Here is a 20,397-nt window from a genome sequence, read left to right as displayed (position 1 = left end):
TCTGGTGCAATGCTACTGGAGATCTAAAAGGCCAGCAAAGATAACATCAGTAGACAAGCTGTCTGATTCTATGCTGTCTTCTCCTGAAAGTTTTTACCCATCCGTCTTAAGACTTGACCCACACTATAAACCTTCAGGAAATAACTAAAACCCTGCCTCTTGCATACCAAAATCTACATAGCCCATCCATGCCACTGAAGACCCATTTACTCTTATAAATTCCACCTCTGATAAATGTAACTGCCCCAGCATGCCCCTGCAAACCACCTCACCTTGGAACATAAGTCTTTCCTTCTGTACAGCACTAGGTACATTCCTCTGCTCTCCACTGGGGCCAATGGAAATACTTCCAATAAAATTAAAGAAAAACATGCACTTTCCAGCTGCAAAACCTTGCCGCTGGTAAACAGCAGTGATTTCCCTAAAGACACACACTTCTCTCTGCAACTCACCTTCTCCACATCACCCAGTCCCTCGGTGTCCAGCAGCACAAGGGTGTGGTTCGGTTTCCAAGGGTGCGGCACGCACCACATCCAGATCCCCTTTGTGTGAGACTGGATGGTAGATCCTAACGAAAAGCCTAGCAAAACAAAGAATATGTAGAGCAATGGCAAATTATTTTGAAGACATGCTTGTCTTCAGACTAAATATATTCATGTTTGACCTTGCAGAAAACAGAACATTGGTCCTAGTGTTAAACAATTAAAGTAACACATTAAGGAGCCTATTCCAGCCATTATAAATAAGGACAGTAATTACTCGGCAGCCACACACTTCTGGGAATGCCATAAGGGCTCCATAGAGGGCTGTACATTGTCATAAAGCGATTCCTGACATAAGGGATGGCAATCAGGAACACAGCAAGACAGGGGAATAGCCATTGGATTTGTATTCTTCGCAGTTAAAATCAAGCTGGACTGAGTATTGATGAGGAGATGCAGCCCTACAGATAAGGGGTGTATCAGCCACTTTTACTCCCTAAAATAAAAATAGGGAGTCAAAATGCTCCCAACAAAAAATATCGAAGATATAGGGGGTGGGGGGGTTGGAGAGCTTGGCGGAAAGTGAGACCCCTGCGCTGTAATTATGGTCTAGTTCAACATTGGTTGTGTCCTGCAGCCGGGAACAAGGTTTGTTTGGGACAAGCTGCACAATTCCCAAAGCGAAAAAAGGACACAAGTAGAGGAGCAAGCCTTTTTTTTAATGGCGCTGGACTTCTTTCGCATCATTAGTTGTGGATTAGTTAAGGAAAGTCAGAAACTGAGACCCTTGAAATTTGTTCCAAATGTGTTATTTCTTTAATTATTGTAGTGCACACAGGGGCTCGTAATTTGCCAGGCACATATAGTGCAAGTCACGTGTAAAAAAGCCAACACGTGTTTCGACCGAAGTCTTTATCAAGGCGTGATGAGCGAATGGAGGTCCTTGATTAAGGAATGATAATCAACTGGTTGTAATGGGTGACCGGTCCTTCACTGTGGTGCCGGGGGCCTGGGTAAGTAGGGCTCTGTGGTATCAGCGATCCTGCGATTGATAAAGACTTTGGTTTGCTCCTCTACTTGTGCACATAGAAGCTAATCTCCCTGCTTTCATCCATACAGCTCCATTGATATTTTTGGACCAATAGTACACGTAGTGCCACAGGAAGAAACGCTACCTAATTCGAAGAGGTAGACACGTATCTTTTAATGTGCATGAATAACTAGGTGCAAAGAAATATTCATAACAAAACATATCTGCTTTACAGTTAAACATTTTTTACACACTTATTAAATACTGCCTTTGGAAGTGGAACTTACTTTTTTACTTCCTAAAAAATCATTTTCCTCCCAGTCTAAAAATATAGGGAGTAAAATTATCTCACTTCAAAAACTTATCTGGAGCACTAATTTCTCTTTAGGGGCAGAGTCAATCCCTTAAATTAAGAATTGCCTAGTGATCATGTTGCACTTATGTTTCAGCTTATACTTGGTGAGGAGCATCTTAAATAATGTTGGGCAAGTTTTAGACCATTATGGCGGCTTGCAGACCTGAGATTGGTTAGATAAGCATCTATCAAATTTTATTTGCGACTCTGGAGAAGATGGTGCACAAAAATTGTGAATTCAACTCCAATTTTATATAGAGTTCTGTGCACCATAAGATTTTGATATTTGTTATAAAGACGGTTGTACGTCACACAGTTTTGAGGTTTTGCTCAGAGAAAATCTACATTTTAGTACCGATGGAAGTCTATGCATTGTGGGTTCGGATGTTGATATGAAGAAGCTGGGGCTGCCAAAATTAATGACCAGTGTTGAAAGTTCACAAGGGTCACGTCAAATGATGATTTGGAGTGTTGACCTCAATGAAGATCAAATGATGTATATGTGTTTCAATGTCTCAGAGCTTCCAAGTGTTTTTGTCATCTTAACCAAAACCTATTTGGGTCTTTTTGGACTTGCACGTACCTGTGCCGCTTGCCTTATAGGTGTTTGTTATGGATCTATTCCATGTACTGTTCCAGGATTTGGATCCATATGGCTTTTACATTCTGTAACCTGACCGATATCCATGAGGCCAAGATTGGGAGGTGGGAACTTAACCTATAGCCTGCAATTGGGAACAGCAGATTTCTTGTCCTGTGTTGGCTGGATCTGGAAGCGCCTTTATAAGCTTACCTACACCTGCTGCATGTGTTGGTCAACTGACGATTCTTGACACTTTCTGCCCTGGTACTCTAGCCTCCAGCTCTATAGTGATGCAGTGCTTCCTGAATCCTGAAGGCTTGTTATGTTCTATTGGCAGTACCTCTGAAGAGCTTTGAACTCATGGTTTACTCTAGTATAGATACTACTTGCATCGTAACTCACTGTTTCCTCCAAGAAAGGTCTGTGTCTTGAGCTCGCTTGTTTCTCCAGTTGCTGAACTCACGTTTCCTTCCTGTGACTCTTTGGTTCTAATTTTAACACTAGTGCAAATAGAATGCAGTAGACCACCAATGTCAGAACCTACGTGCTATTGAGTTCCCTGCAAGCAATTTTTTGACTTCAGTACAATCGAGTGCAAAAGCAAAGCGTGAAAGCAGGAAAGATCCCCTGTACGCCTTATCTTTTGCACTTCAATTTGCTACAACAGCATTTACAATGGAATCCTCACTAATCTGCCTGCTTTTAGCAGGTGCTAAAAACAGACAGAGTCCATAGAAATCCATTTGTTTTACACCAGCACGAAGATTTTAGCTGACATAAAACAAAGTGGTCTTGCAGATGGAGCAGGAAGGGGAGACAGAAACATGCATCTCCTTCCATCTCCCACTCACCCTCCAAAACAACATAAAAATCCTCAGGAGTGTAAAACCAAGGTGTAAAACAGTTGTGCCTTACTTTTATGTATTATGGTTATGCTCCTGAGGACTCGGACAAGAGCCTGAACACACAGAGTCCTCCTGTGGCACTTCCATGCATTCACTGTTTTGGAAGTGACTCCTCTGTGCATTGAAATCACAGTTTTCTACTAAGACTTTCAAGGGTTCACTGTGGCCCGGGTCTCTCTGAAGCCTCTCCAGTAAACCAGGTTTCATGCAACTAAGCTCCCAGTTTTCCCTGTATTTTCATTCCTTTCTGACTGTAGTTTAGTACTAGTTAGTGCTTATCTTTATCCCTGGTCTAGTTTCCCTGTGTTCCGCCCTTGCTCTCTTTTCATTTGTACTTAGCTATTCTTACCACAGTACTGAATGGGTCCACTGTTGTTCTGCCCAATAGGTACCTGTAAAAGTTGTGACTCAGGGGTTGGTCTCTACTCCAAATGAGATAAGATGAGGACTTCTGTTACGCGTGCAGTCCATTGAAGTCTTCCAGGCTCCGCTTACTGGTCACTCTGGTCTAAAAAATACTGAATAGAAAAGTCTCTTCACGATGCCCAAGATATGAATCTTCTGTTTGCCTCTTAAGAGTCTTCTGGTGCATTTGATCCCAAGGGAATCCTAGGAGCCATATAAAGGCCCTAGCTCATACACCACTGCACCCCTTCCTCTAACTTGTTAACCAGTATTTCAGCTTGTTCTCAGTTTCTTTTTTTCCTTTATTTCTTTGCTTACAGCCAGCTCCAGATCCCTAACCAAGATCAACCTGGAAAGTGCTTTATTCTTAGATTAAGTGGCCCCTTCAAAATCTCCTGTATCTGACTTGCTTTGCTGGGGTCTCTGACAATTATAGATATTACATTGTCTGACAACATAATGGTTGTTTTATGCGTGTGTATAACGTAGTAACTTGTTTCTTTACTTCTTTTATTTATTGCTCAAACATATAGATCATATTTTCCATGCATGCTTGAATACTGTAGCGCAAAAATCCTATTTTTTTTAAATCATGACATTTTCCATACATTTAGGTTCCGCTAGGTGCACATTTGCTTAGCACAAACCACTTAACTAGTTCCCGGTGCCGGCAATTAGAACGACGTAGAAAGTTGCAGTTTCCCCAGCTATGGATGAAATCCTCCAAATCCCGTAGTGGGATCCATTAATGGGGGTTGCCTTTTGGGTCCCTCTTGTAGCCAGGGAGGGGCCCCGCATTCATGCCATGTGATATTGATGAGAAGATTGTGCAGCTCTGTTGTACTCCATGTATTCCAGCCAAGGAATAGACAGGGGCTTGTTTTGAGCTTCGGAGCAACTGGAGCATGCTCTGCTCTTTGGGTGTACCAAGGGAGAAAGACTGACAGCAGGACAGCCTTACATCCTGGATGAAAGGGAAAATGGGTCCCAATCCTAGAGTTTTGATTCTATAACTGAGGCAGAAGGGGTCTATTAAGAAATCAAAGGGAACCTGCACAGGGATTCAGAGCCTCAATTTCATGTCCCTTGATGCAGACAGTGTATTTTGCCTCAAGAATGTGCACTTTAGATTAAAAGAGGGGCACATTGCCCCTTATAAATGATTTGAAAGAACTGAGCTCATACTAATGGGAGTCTCTGAAGCAAGATGCTTACATTTGCTAAGATGGTGTAGTATTTGCCTGGGAGAGTCTTTTCTGTATCAGGAGCTAATTTGTAGTGGGTTTTTTCTTTTCTATATAATTACTGTGTATTACTGCTGTCTTATTATTGTAACTTCAACAGTTTTATATTTGTTCCGATGTCTTGAAACTAGCTGTGTGCCCGTGATGAGTTTTGCGCTTAATAAATATTTCTACTACTAATAAGGTTCACTAAATAGGAGCTGCTGACTCTCCATTTTGGGGAGATTTCAGAACAGAGTTTATGTTTATGTGTCTGGATGTATGAGGGTTCCGTTTTATAAGCTTTGAAGGTTGTGATGGGTCAGAATCGCAAGGGTAACCTTTTCATACGCTGGTATTATCTGACTGCTTGTCCACCTTAGATGACTGCAAACAGATAATGGATGACTGCAATAGCACATTTTACATTAAAATACATTAGCACTCCCCAAAGGAGTACATAGGTGCTTTGTGACACCAGAATGGAAACAGATATATTAAATGAAATACCAATATTAATATCATGTATAATATGTCTGACCTGAAGACTCACCTTTATTCTTCCCGGCCAGTTTATTCATGAGGTAGGATTTGCCTGTGCGGTAAAGCCCCACAATGGCCACAACCACTACGGGCTGGGTGACCTCACACAGGATCTGTAAGGCGTCTTGCTGGATCCTCAGTTCTCCTGCTGAGGTGTTCTCAATCAGACACAGAGGAGCTGGCATTCTCACTTCATTTGCCATCCTTGCTTTCAGACAGTGCACTGTGTGGAACCGAGGTAGATGCTGAGCACTGTCACTGGGACCTAGAAAGAAAGGAAAGCATTATTAAAAAAGATATTTGGACAGCTATGCTCTCGCTTTGGGCCCCAGCTTAGTATGTGTTAGAATGGATTTCTAAACTCTGCTCTTGTGAGCAGAAGTTTAGGAGGCCACACTTGTTAGTTAATCAGGGTACACTTCTGGGAAGAATGCCAGAGCAATTCAGGGTAGCTTGGAGAGCAGTGAAGGCTAAGTCTCAGGAGGAGTGAGGGTGATTAGAGGTATTTGATGATCACACACAGTGAAACACCAAGAAACACCCTTAGACAGTAGTATACACAAATATACAATTTATTAGGCCCAAGAATAAACACAAGTGAATAATGAAAAGTAACAGTAAAAAACACCACTCAAACAACACACTTTGTAAAGGCCTCAACTCTGCCAATACCTGTAAGGGAAAAGGGCAGGCAATCTTTATAGCATAGAAAATCCTCAGAGATGGACAACCGTAACTTTATAAATCCAGCCCTACAATGAATGGAGCCTTGTGCTGAATGTTCGAAGCATGCGTAAAAGAACTTGGTTGTATATAAAGCCACAGAGTACTTTCTCTAAGGAGCTGGCAAAGTTAGGGACAGGATTCTGAAGAGTGAAAATAGGTTCCAAGAGTCAGGGGAGGATCTTCTGTGATGAACAAAGCTATTCCCAATTTTCAGAGAGTGTTTAGGAAGCAGGAGCTACCCAAGCCAAAGAGCACCACAAGGGATCCTCCGTGCCTACAATGCAATGTATGAACAAGGGGCCAGAGGTTCGATTTTCCGCCCTCAGTTTTGCTTCGAAGTGCACAGGTGCTGCGGGTGCAGATGCGGGTGATTTACAACAGGAGCTGTAGCTCTCATCTTGGTTGAAGAACAAGAAAAGCATAAATGCAGCAGGTCTCAGGGCACAAGAAAGAAACACGGGAACACCGCCCACAGCGACCGCCACTGTCGCACATTGATGCAGGAGCATCCAACTCTCGCGATGTGACGCACCCTTCTCTCTCGTGGTCCAAAGCAGCAGAGACAATGAAATTCAGTGAAAAGGTGCTTTGCAGCGCAAGCTAGGATTGCCCAACGTTTCAAGGCAAAACTCAATGCACTGACGCTCCTGCACAGGCGTCAAGTTTCGAGCTGGACAGTCCATTGGACAGCCCAGGAACACTTCCGAACAAGCTCATTTGCAGGGCAACCAGGAGGTGTCCAGAATGATTATTCCCATAATTCCAAAGATTCGAAGCACCTTCACAGGTCTTCTGAGATCGAGCACAAAGCAGGGCTCTACCAGGACAACAGCGGGCTCAGGTTACCAACCTTCTTTTCTGCATCCCTGGATAGTCCTTTTGTTCTTCCGGATAGTTGGCTTCATTCACAGGGCAATTCAGACCTGTTGCTCATCTGCTGGTCTGCATTCCAGACCCCTCCTCATATCCACAAGTCTGGCGAGTGCTCGTACCTGGCTGGCCAATGAGAAGATTTATCCCAATCATGCACACCAGCAGTGGTCCAGGTACCACTGTAGCTCTCATGCCCTCGTGCACACCAGACATCATGGCACCAGTAGAATGGATTGGGATCAGACAGTCCCAACACACTTCCTGGGTACCCACACATGTGACCTGCAGTAGCTCACAAAAGAAGCAGCTTTTGTGGGCAACTGCATGCCCAATTAAGGAGGTCCGGGCCACAACGACCAGGGAGAAGGCCAGAGCACAAAATCGTCAAAGGAATAGACAAAAGACCTAGTGGCATGGCCATGACGGACGCTAGCCACAGTCAGGAGCCATAGGCAGTAAGCACTGAATGGCTTGGTAAAAAGTTACTTAAATATACAAGAAAAGCTTCAGCTGCCACCAGTCCATTCCTAGGCACATTGTCCAGTCACCAAAAATACCTTAGTGGATGTCTAGGACCCGAAAACACAAGGGCCCCATTGCGGGGTACAGTAAGGTAAAAATAGAGTTAGTGGGCTATCGCTGTATATTTCTCATTTATTTATTTTTAATTTTTATGACTCGCTACTCATCCATAGGCCTCAAAGCGCACAAAAAGCAAAACAAGACAAACAGAACAATAATTGCATATATTCAGAGGAGGCAAGGAAAACTTGTCTAATCTAATCTGTAACCTGTACAGCCTAGTCTGGATCAAGGTTCAACAGATGAGTTTTAACACTTTTCTTGAAATCATGGACAGAGTTGGCTGCCTGAATTCACGCGCAAATTTGTTCCAGAGCGATCAAGCATGAACGCCAAAGGATTTAAGAATATACCTTGGTTGAATACGTTTTGAGGGGTCATAGGAGCGTAGGTAGCTACCATGTGGAAAGGCGGTGAGGCAATTGGCCAAATATTGCAGGGTCTCACTTTTACAGCACTTGTAGGTAAGAGATAGCAACTTGTGAATAACTTCTTGTTTAATTGGAAGCCAGTGAAGATCTAGTCTGGCATTCGTTACATGTTCCCTCCTGGTGAGATCATGGACGGCTCTGACTGCCCCATTTTGGGCAACTTGCCAGGCTTGAAGGTTGGCCTTTGATGTCCCTGCAAGCAGGCTACTGCAATAATCAAGACCGTGGCTAGCAGGGATCTTTTTTCCAGAGAAATGTATGGGCAAATGTGATTCAATAATTTGGGCACGTAGCCACAGGAGCCCTGAACAGAGGCAACATGAGGTTTCATGGACAACTCTGCGTCTAGCACTATACCCAGTGTTTTCACATTTTGGAAACTTTAATTTTGCATCCTGCTATAAAAAAAACTATCATAGTTAAGAGGCATATTTTTAAGCTTTTGTCCTAATGCTAGAAACAGAAGTTTTGTTTTTTCGGGGTTAAGAGCCAGAGAATTAGTAATCATCAAATCTTGGATGGAGTCGTAGATAGAATTAATGGCATCAGAGTCTGCACTGTGACAGCCAGTTAATTCTAAGATGGCCTGAGTGTCATCTGCATGGTTGCTATACTGCACACCCAGATGGCCCGAGTGTCAACTGCATGGTTGCTATACTGCACACCCAGATGGCCCGAGTGTCAACTGCATGGTTGGTATACTGCACACCCAGGTCATCAAGAAGAGCGAGAAGCGCATTATACAAAGTTAAACAACAACAGAGAGATACAGGATCCCTGTGGAACCCCACTGGTGATGAGTGTGGGCGTTGAACTGGCGTTTTGCACAGCGACTCTGGCACTCTTGGGTCCAAGAAAAGATGCGATCCATTGAGAAGCCATGTATTAGCATAGCTTAATATTCATATTTTTCATTTTATGGTGGGTATCTATGGAGTGCCTAGCTTTGGGAAGCAACATGGTCCTATACATTACTAGGCATTTGAGGTGTGCATTAGAGGGCTATAGATGGAACAGTCCTGACAACATGGCATTTATTACCAGCATACCATTAAGAGAAGAAAGGAATAGTTAACATTTACAGTTGGTGGGGACATGCAACAGCGCTGAAATGAGAGAATGGTGGGTTGGACAGCGGATGGGCTGTACATTGGTGATCAGGAGAGGTATTGGCCTGGCTGGGTTGGAGGGAGTTCTTATGGGGTATGAATAAGGGCTTCTTTGAAGAGAAGGGTCTTTATTTAATTTTGTGATTCTCTTGAGGGTAGGGCACTTCTGATGGATATGAGATTGCACAGTCTGGCGCTGCAGACTGAGAATGCTTGTTCCCAGATTTCATTTTACTTTTCTTCTGCTCTAGTTTGGCAATGTCCTGAAGTTGCTGACTTTGCTACCTGAGAAGGAGGGTGCATGGTGATAGGTTTGTAAACGATGCAGCTGGTTTTGAAGGTCATGCTTACATGTAGGTAATGCCAGTGAGGTTTGATGGGTGTGGGCATAATGTGGTCATATCTGAGAAGACTTTTGATGAGGTGGGCAGTGGTGTGGCGAATGCTTCTAATAGGTGCTAGGGTGATAATGGGTAGGCTGGTAATCAGGGCATTTCCTCAGTCCAGGTGGGATAGGACCACAGCAAGATATATCCAGTGAAAAGACCTTCGTTAAAGGAACATTATGATTAGGTTTAGCTTGAAAATAAGTCCACATTTGTGAAAAAAACCTTGATAAAAAGGGTCATTATGATTGCAGTGCAAAGCCACAGAACCAACACATTCACCAGCTGTGGTTTCTAGAGGACTAATAACGCGGCAACTGCACATGACTGTTCTTGTTTTGCTCAATAACATGGGAAATCAGGCCTTGCAAATGACCTTTGCAGTTGCTTTGGCCTTTGTATTGTGCTGGTTCTCAACTCACATTAAAAGTCACACTAATCAACTGTTACCACTGTTTTTCTTTAGCTCACTTTGTGACCGATGTCCTGTATGACCTGTGGGTATGTATGTATTTGCCATTTGTGTTGGCATATGTGGTGTCATGAGCAGTGCATGGTGGTAGCTGTCTTCTCCATTCTACAATGGATTTCTGTTGCATCCCTCTGACTGGCAAACCTTTACAGCATTCCTCACTTGCGGCTCACACTTGAAGTTGACTTGCACAAGTGTGTTTGGCTCTTATATACACCTGCAACTTGACGCCCTGAACCAGGGTGGACCCATGATTGAACAACCAAGCAGGGGGGACTGCATGAAAGGTCCAACATATTTTAAAAGGGATTTTTCTGTTTTATATTCTGGCTGTCAAATACAGAATGGTAAGTAACTTATTTTCTGTAGTCAGCTAACTGCCAAAGTCTTGTGGGTTGACCCCACTGTAAGCAACAGTTGTTCATATTATTTAACTCCGTAGTACACATTGTCGCAAATCTGAGCAATACATCTTACAGTGATCCTAATGGAATACGAATGCAAGGACTGTGAATTGCAATGGCATTGTTGTACCAATTTGCAAATCAGACCATTTGTGGGGTGATGTTTCCCTGCAAATGAACACACTTACATTCCTTATGTATATAAACACAAAACGATCATTATTGAATGCAACAGGGCCAAATGCTCTGGCAATGGAGAAGATCTGGTTAGCTCTTGTGGATCCCTTGGTCCACGCCACAATTCCCTGATTGCAAGGCTGGGACCTATTCCTTGTCACCCCTAACGGACCCGGTCCCTTTAAAGAACTTATCCATTGTAGTTTCATCATCACAGTGACAGAGAGACACGAGGGTGGCTGCAACAGCGGGGCATGCTCCCAATGTGAAATTGCCCTGAGTCAATACAGACACAAAGCTTACCAGCCCTCATTGTAATGAAGCCGCACAGCCTCATGTAACAGTAGCCCCCGGCCCTCCCCACAGACAGACACTGACACGGGTATTCCGTCTGGGCTCTGCCTGCGCTCTGACGTGCATGTGCAGGGATGCCCCTTTTATTCCCCGTCACTGAGTTCCTCACTCTGTCACAGGCGTAACGTGACTACCTCACTATAATCCTCCTTTTTCATAACAACATAACATGCACACTAAAACTGTCAACACTTTACAACACATAACAGCAATGCAGTTGAACTCAGAAACACACCACACCAGTCTCTGGCTTCTCTTAATACAGCACTGGCAGCATGTTACTCGTCCACCACATAGTGCTTCTGACGGGACGGACGGTACCTGGATTTTCGTTGGGGGTACCTCCTACCTGTGCTTCCTCGGGACTCTTCTTATACCCCATGGCCAGGATCTGTTGGTTACGGCGGGCCCCACGCTTCATCAGTACTTTGATCGGCCTGACTCTGCATGGGGCTTAGCTCCACTGTATTCCTGCCACTTGGCTTCTTGAAAAAGCTAGAGTTCTGGGTCACCGTCGTCCTTCCATCGGATGCAGTCACCATTGACCCTTTTACTCCAACAACGTTCAACGGCTTTGCCTCATAGGCCAGCGAGATCTTGCCTTCCAGGTGCTAGTTCCTGACCAGCACCTCTTCGCCCAGGGATATGTCTGGTGGTCGCAGTTTCCTCGTGATATTCTCTTTCATTGTGCATCCTTCGTTCTTCGGCCACCTGCTCTTCATCAATCCCTCTCGGTACTCTGTCCTCACCGCCCAGTAAAAACCCAAGCAGGGACCTTCTGAAAAGGGCTTCTGCAGGGGCAACTCCTGTGAAACAGTGCAAAGTGGTCCTGTATTCCCTCAGGAACTGATAGAGCACTCAACGCAGGGATTGCCCTTGCCCCTGAGCGATCCTGAACACCTTGTTCAAGGTCTGCATGAAACGCTCAGCCTCCCTATTCTCTTTGGGCCACAACAGACAAATCTTCTTGTGCTTTACTTCGCACTCCTTCAAGAAACTTGCAAAACACTCTCTGTGAAACGGCGGGCCAATATCGGTGCACACTTCTTCCGGGAATCCATGCGATGCAAAGACCTTCTCCACCACCAGTACAATAGTCTCAAATTAAGCCACCTGTGGGTTTATCTGCTCAATTCATCAATTGCCACTGCGAAGTGCACGTCTCTCCCTATCGATCCAAAACCCAACTGCACCATTTGCCAAGGCACCAACTCGATCTGCGGTTCTCTCCGCATGGGGGCTGCAGCCTGACACCACACACAATTCTTCACAAACTCATCCACCATCAGTTCCAAGTTAGGGAACCACACCAACATCCTTAAGGGTGACTTGGTCTTGGCCAAACCCCGATGCCCTTGATGAGCCAGTGTTATCACTTTGGTGACCAGCGCAGACGGCACAACCATCCTCTGACCTCTCAACAGCAGCCCCGGTTTCACAAATAACAGTTCATTCCTCACTTTCCACAGCTGCTCCAGCGATGCCTTTGCTTCCTGTGTGCGTTTATCCAACCCCATCAGAGCCCACTTCCAATCGCCTTTTGTGAGGGCCTCACGGAGCAGGCAGAAACATTAGTCTCCGGCAGAGCTATCCACCAGCTCTTGCACGGACATGGAGTGTCCACGAACCTGACAAATTCCTTGACATCCATCTCTACATTCCCAGACTCCACTTCAGACTTCCCTGGATGTCTGGACAGGTAATCTGCAGCATTGTTTGCCCCTGGCCGTTACACCAAACAGATATTGTACTCCAACAAGGCCAGCATCCAATGCTCAATACGAGCCGGTGGCCTCCATGACGATCCATCAATGATTGGTAGCAACGGCTTATGGCCGGTCACAACCGTCACCGGTCTCCCCAACACATACAGCCTGAAATGCGTGCACCTCCAGCGCCTCATGTTCAATCTGGGAATACCGCTGCTCGGTATCCATCAAGGCTTTGCTCGTAAACGCCACCGGCTGCACTCGCCCTTCAAGTTCTGCTGGGTCAGCACTGCTCCAAGTCCAAAAGGGCTCGCATCCACCACGATCTCCGACGCTACGGCTCAGTTGAAAAACGCCATGTGCTGTCGACCATTAGGGCTGTCTTGATTTCCTCAAACACACTCTGTTCCAATGGGCTCCACTGCCATACGCTCTTTTTCTTTGTCAGATTTCATAGTGGCTCAGACAATGTCGCCCACAGTATGTCACCATACCGAGGAAGCGTCTCACCTCTGTGACTGAATGCTTGGGTTTTGCCTCTTTGATGTACCTTTCTGGGATTCGGCGATACGCCTCCCTGTTGAAACACAAACCCGAAAAACTCAATCTTTTCCTTGAAGAATTCACATTTCTCCTTGTGGAGGGTGAGTCCCAGCGAACTGATCCTCTCAAGTGTCTTTTCTAGCCTCTCCATGTGTTCACTCTCAGACCCAGCGAAAACCAAAATGTCATCTCGGATATTAATGACCCCAGCCAGGTCAGCCAGCACTCCATGTATAATGTTCTGGAAAACCTCTGCGGCCGATGATATGCCAAAACTGAGTCGCTAATATCTGTATAAGCCCTTGTGAGTTCTGAATGTTGTGATGTACTGAGATTGGGGTGCAGGACCACCTGCTGATATCCCGCTCTCAGGTCCAGTTCTGCAATGATGTCATCCAGTGTGGGCCTTTCCCGATGATTGCCTTGTTGGACAGGCGGATATCTACACAGATCCAAACCAACTCTGGTTGTTTTGGCTTCTGTGCCACCACTATCAGTGACACGGTGTCGGCCCCTATACAGTGTCAATTATGTCCATCTCCACAAGGCATTCCATCTCCTTGTCCACCTGGTCCCTAAGATGAAATGGCAAGCTCCTGAGCTTAAGGGCCAATGGGCGGATGGATTAATCAATATGCAATTTCACTGGCTCACCCACCAGTTTTCCTATGCCCACAAACACCCCCTCGAACTTCCACAGCACCTCGTGAATGTCTTCCATGCAGTGGTGTATTTAGGCTTTCTGCTTCCCTAGGCCCAAATAAGTGTGTGCGCCCCCAACCAACTTTACTCCACCTCTGCCAGACTCTGAACCTTCACCAGATTCCGTCCCTTTAACAAACTCTTTCTGCGTTTTCCAAACTACACCCCTGCACCTTTACTTTTCTGAAGGAAAAACCCTAATTTTTGCAACGGTTTTAAAAAAAGGCATGTTGTGTATTTGAATATAAAACTGATTGCCTAACACAGTGTAGGTATATATTGAGTAGAAACAATTGCAAAGATAATGTGAAGTGACACCAATAAAACCAATGAGGTTTTGGCTGTTTTGCATATTAAAGAGAATTCTGGAGGGATAAGCATGGCCAAAGTGCTTTATATCTGTCATATATCTATGTGAGAGTTGTATGACTGAATCACTAAATCCCTAAAGCATCCTGTGCTTGGTACAGGTTTCCTTTTCATATATATACATAGGTTTTTATTAGCGCAACTTAACCATAAAGTCACTTTAACACATTCTTTTTTACTGAATTTCATAGTTTTTTATTAGTGCAACATAACCATAATGTCCTTTTCAATGGAGGAAGACCACTAGCATCCTAGGTTCTCAAAGTGGGAACCCGGGGTGGTAAAAAAAAGATTTTTCTTCCCAAACCAGGACACCGCAGGCAGGCGTCCCGGTGTAGGAAGGAAAATCTTTTACCAAGATGGACACCAGGGAAAGGGAAGGCAGGGTGTATAAAGAGAACACAACAGGGCATTGGCAGGGGGTCGGGAAGACCAGGAGAGAGACACGGGGCATGAGTGGGGGGTAACATGAGGGAGACACGGGGCATGAGCAGGGGGTGGAAAGAAGGGAGACACAGGGCATGAGCGGGAAAGAAGGGAGACACGGGGCATGAGGGGGGGGGTGGGGGTGAACAGGGGAGACACGAGCCATGAGCGGGGGGAAAAGGAGGGAGACAGACACGGAGCATGAGCGGGGGTGGGGGTGAACAGGAGAGACACGGGGCATGAGCGGGGGTAGGGCAAGGTGGGGCCCCCACCCCCGCTCATGCCCCGTGTCTGCCCTGTTCCAACAGAGCAGACAAGGGGCATGAGCGGGGGTGAACAGGGGAAACACGTGCCATGAGCGGGGGGGAAAAGGAGGGAGACAGATACGGAGCATGAGCAGGGCGGGGGTGAACAGGAGAGACACGGGGCATGAGGCGGGGTAGGGCAAGGTGGGGCCCCCACCCCCGCTCATTCCCCGTGTCTGCCCTGTTCCAACAGAGCAGACACGGGGCATGAGCGGGGGTGGGGGGGAAAGAAGGGAGACACGGGGCATGAGCGTGGAGTGGGGGGGGAAGACACAGGGCATGAGCGGGGGTTGGGGGGGAAAGAAGGGAGACACGGGGCATGAGCGGGGTGTGGGGGGAACAAGAGGTCAACAAGGGGCCTCATAGGAGGGGATGACAAGAGGAAGACACGGGGCATGAGCAGGGGGTGGGAGGGAACAGGAGGAAGACACGGGACATGAGCGGGGGTTGGGGGGGTACAGGAGACAGACACGGGGCATGACCAGGGGCTGGGGGGCAACAGGAGAGAGACACGGGGCATGAGCGGGGGGGTGGGGAGAACAGGAGACAGACACCTGGCATGAGCGGGGGTTGGGGGGATTCAGGAGACAGACACGGGGCATGAGCGGGGAGGGAGGTGGGGGGTACAGGAGACAGAAAACGGGGCATGAGCGGGGGTGGGAGGTAACAGGAGAGAGACACGGGGCACGGAGCAGGACATTTCGGTGCAGTCGGTTCGGCCCGGGACAATTTGGCGTGGCTGGTTCGGTGCAGGAGCCAGTTCGGCGCGGCACGGCGCGACAGCCCACCCCGAATGGGCCGCACATAAATGTCCTGCAAGTTCTTCATGCAGGCGCCACGCAGAGTACACAGCCGGGCCCGCGAAGATGGGGGCTGTGCTGCTCAGAGCAGTCTGCTTCAAGCAGCACAGCCCCCACCCTCGTGAGGGGTGGGCATGAGCGGGGGGTGGGCATGAGCGGGGGGTGGGCGGGAGGGATAGACACACGGGGCATGAGCGGGGGGTGGGCGGGAGGGATAGACACACGGGGCATGAGCGGGGGTGGGCGGGAGGGATAGACACACGGGGCATGAGCGGGGGTGGGGGGAGGTGAGAGACAAACGGGGCATGAGCGGGGGTGGGTGGGAGGGAGAGACACACGGGGCATGAGCAGGGGGTGGGGGGAGGGGAGAGACACACGGGGCATGAGCGGGGGGTGGGCGGGAGGGGAGAGACACACGGGGCATGAGCGGGGGGTGGGCGGGAGGGAGAGACACATGGGGCATGAGCGGGGGGTGGGCGGGAGGGGAGAGACACACGGGGCATGAGCGGGGGGTGGGGGGAGGGGAGAGACACACGGGGCATGAGCGGGGGGTGGGCGGGAGGGAGAGACACATGGGGCATGAGCGGGGGGTGGGCGGGAGGGGAGAGACACACGGGGCATGAGCAGGGGGTGGGGGGAGGGGAGAGACACACGGGGCATGAGCGGGGGGTGGGCGGGAGGGGAGAGACACACGGGGCATGAGGGGGGGTGGGCGGGAGGGGAGAGACACACACGGGGCATGAGCAGGGGGTGGGGGGAGGTGAGAGACACACGGGGCATGAGCGGGGGTGGGGGGAGGGGAGAGACACACGGGGCATGAGCGGGGGATGGGCGGGAGGGATAGACACATGGGGCATGAGCGGGGGGTGGGTGGAAGGGATAGACACACGGGGCATGAGCGGGGGGTGGGCGGGAGGGATAGACACACGGGGCATGAGCGGGGGGTGGGTGGGAGGGGAGGGGGAGAGACACACGGGGAATGAGCGGGGGGTGGGCGGGAGGGGAGAGACACACGGGCATGAGTGGGGGTGGGCGGGAGGGGAGAGACACACAGGGCATGAGCGGGGTGTGGGCGGGAGGGGAGAGACACACGGGGCATAAGCAGGGGGTGGGCGGGAGGGGAGAGACACGCGTGGCATGAGTGGGGGGTGGGCGGGAGGGGTAGACACACGGGGGTGGGCGGGAGGGGCATGAGCGGGTTAGACACACGGGGAATGAGCGGGGGGGTGGGCGGGAGGGGTACAGACACAGGGCATGAGCGGGGGTGGGCAGGAGGGATAGACAAATGGGGCATGAGCGGGGGGTGGGCGGGAGGGGTAGACACACAGGGCATGAGCGGGGGTGGGCGGGAGGGGTAGACACGCGGGGGGTGGGCGTAAGGGGTAGACACACGGGGCATGAGCGGGGGGTGGGCGGGAGGCAGACACACGGGGCATGAGCGGGGGTGGGCGGGAGCGAGAGAGACACACAGGGCATGAGCGAGTGTGGGGGGAGAGACACACGGGGGTGGGCGGGAGGGGTAGACACACGGGGCATGAGCGGGGGGTGGGCGGGAGGGTAGACACACGGGGCATGAGCGGGGGCACGCGGGAGGGAGAGAGACACACGGGGCATGAACGGGGGTGGGCTGGAGGGGAGAGACACACGGGGCATGAGCAGGGGGTGGGCGGAAGGGGAGAGACACACGAGGCATGAGCGGGGGTGGGCGGGAGGGAGAGACACACGGGGCATGAGCGGGGGGTGGGTGGGAGGGAGAGACACACGGGGCATGAGCAGTGGGGTGGGCGGGAGGGAGAGACACCTGGGGTATGAGCGGGGGGTGGGCAGGAGGGATTGACACACGCACTGGGCATGAGCGGGGGGTGGGCGGGAGGGATAGACACACGGGGCATGAGCGGGGGGTGGGCGGGAGGGATAGACACACGGGGCATGAGTGGGGGTGGGCACGAGGTATAGACACACGGGGCATGAGCAGGGGGTGGGCGGGAGGGATAGACACACGGGGCATGAGCGGGGGGTGGGCGGGAGGGATAGACACACGGGGCATGAGCGGGGGGTGGGCAGGAGGGAGAGACACACGGGGCATGAGCGGGGGTGGGCGGGAGGGGAGAGATACACGGGGCATGAGCGGGGGGTGGGCGGGAGGGGAGAGACACACGGGGCATGAGCGGGGGGTGGGCGGGAGGGGAGAGACACACGGGACATGAGCAGGAGGGGAGAGACACACGGGGCATGAGCGGGGGGTGGGCAGGAGGGGAGAGACACACGGGGCATGAGCGGACATGAGTTTGTGTGCAGGCGGCAGATCCCGCTCCTCGGCCCTCCGCTGACCACCGTGTGCCGATGGCGTGAGCGCGGGGCTGGAGGAACAGGGGAGACACGGAGCATGAGTGGGGGGGACACGAAGGACACACGGGGCATGAGCGGGGGGTGGGAGGTACAGGAGACAGACACGGGCATGAGCGGGGGTGGGGGACTTACTGTGCAGGCGGCAGATCCTGCTCCTGCTGACCTGACAAAGCCTCTCATGCTAGGAACAAAGATGGCGGGCTTTCTGAAGCCACAACGCACTGCACGCTTTCACCGCATCCAATGAGAGAGCACGTCAGATGTCCGCGGACATCACGCAAGCTGCTTGCCCAATCACCGTCCTGTCCGCGGACCGAACAGGGGAGTGTGTCCGCGAAGCGGACACAGATATTACTCATTTTTTTTACCTACTTTTTGGTCATTTGTAAAAAAACTACTGGACGGATTTTCACCAAATTTGCAAAAGCACGCTTTCGGGACCAAGCCGCTGCTCCTGGTCCAAATTTGGTGAAAATCCGTCCAGCGGTTTGGGCTGTAGACGCGAGCAAAAAATGTTTCCCATTCAGTCTAAAAAGTTTTGGGACCCCCCCTATAACTTTGCCCCCCCTGGACGAATCCTCACCAAACTTTGCAAAAGAATTCAGAGTGACCCAAATACTTTTTCTGCAAAGTTCAGTGAGGATTCGTCCAGGGAGAGCAAAGTTATAAGCCGCCCAAAAAGTGCTCTTCCTATGGAAACACCAAGTTAACCATAACTACATGGCCACTGCAGTGGCCATGTAATATATATATATATATATATATATATATATACATATGCACAAAAGTCACCCTAACAATAAATCATTTGCATATATCAAGCATATTTGCAAGTTTGGCCATCCAAGACTTTAAGCTGTCAGAGCTGAATGGCTGCTAACAGCTCAAAATTACTTGCAGTGTTATGGATCAGCCACACTTGGAGAAACAAAATTGGCTTTATATTTAACAAACGACAACCAGTAAATTGAAAATAAACTGCAATAAAAGAACGCTCCTTTGGCAATCTGTCGCCCTATGTGTTGAGCTTGTTGTAAATACGTCTATGCTTCCATGTAGACCCCATATGCGAAACTGACAATCTTAGGGCCTCTGATGTGGCACAGCTCAGCAGATTGTCCTTGCTGACATCAGTGACAAAATATCTCACCTTGATGGTATTCGGCCTATGACCCACTCTCGAGACAAACGCCCCTTTCAACGGCAGCGACTGTTTACCACCGAAGGTAAAGGTTCTCACTTTCGGCCGGGCCAGTGCCGGCAGGTCTGGCAATGCCTCATAGTGTTCCAAGGCCATTACACTCACAGATGCCCGCGTGTCTATCAGTACTGGGATCTCACATCCATCAACAGACACTGCACATCTCAGCTGCCTCTTCTTCTTTTTGCCCTTCAGGTCACTGAGACTGGAGATGAAGAACACGTCTTTCTCCTTGTCTTCTGGGTCAGGTCCATGGTCGGGTGGTCTACATCTGATCTACCTGGGCCAACCTCCAGAAACGTCTCCGAGCAGACATGCCCATCTTGGCACAGCCTCTTGGTGTTACTACTGTACCTATGAGGTTGGATTTAAGGCCCAGGTGGGCCGTTTCTGTCCAGTGTCTTGCCCGAAACCCTGATTGACAGGTACTAAAGATGTCATTGTTCTCTATTATTTCCCGGAGTTCTAGATATGCCACTTAAGCAGGAATGGGGCGCTAGTTATGGGGCGATAATTTTTGGCCAAAGTAGGATCAAGGGTGCTCTTTTTTAGTACAGACGTAATCCAGGCCTCCTTGAGTGATAGTGGCAGTAGGCCCTCCCTGAATGACAGGTTGACCATTCTCATGATCCATGGGATTAACACATCTAGGGACCCTTTGAGGATGTTCGCAGGGCAGATGTCTCCCTGACAGGATGTGGGTTTTAAGTCAGTGACTATCTTGAGGATTTTGGATTCAGAACAGTGTATGAAATCGAATTTGGATATCAGCGGGTTACAGATGGGACTGGAAGGACTAGCTGCAACAGTGTGGAGGCTATTACTCATAGCATTGAGACTGAGTTGCCGCGTGAATATGGCTTTTTGGTGACTAAGAATTTTGTCTAAAATTCCTTTTGAATTTCCTGGCACCAAGCCGAGTCTCAGACAATATTTTGACTACCTGTGTCTTT

General features: G+C 49.2%; 1 protein-coding gene across 2 annotated transcripts in view; it reads right to left on the bottom strand.

The window, feature by feature from the left end:
- Positions 1-20,397, bottom strand: part of LOC138491220 (guanylate-binding protein 1-like) — a 292,885-nt gene that overhangs the window by 245,461 nt on the left and 27,027 nt on the right. For both annotated transcript variants that reach the window (XM_069617609.1, XM_069617608.1), the window contains exons 2-3: positions 5,537-5,791; positions 453-580 (exon numbers count right to left, since the gene is read on the bottom strand). In XM_069617609.1, the coding sequence (XP_069473710.1) occupies positions 453-580; positions 5,537-5,729 (321 nt within the window). In that variant the 5' untranslated portion in view covers positions 5,730-5,791. The remainder of the gene's footprint in view (positions 1-452; positions 581-5,536; positions 5,792-20,397) is intronic.

The sequence above is a fragment of the Ambystoma mexicanum genome, chromosome 10, assembly GCF_040938575.1.
Source record: "Ambystoma mexicanum isolate Mex_15411 chromosome 10, UKY_AmexF1_1, whole genome shotgun sequence".
NCBI lineage: Eukaryota > Metazoa > Chordata > Amphibia > Caudata > Ambystomatidae > Ambystoma > Ambystoma mexicanum.
Note: the sequence above shows the minus strand (reverse complement) of the source record. Positions and strands in the feature narration are given on the sequence as shown.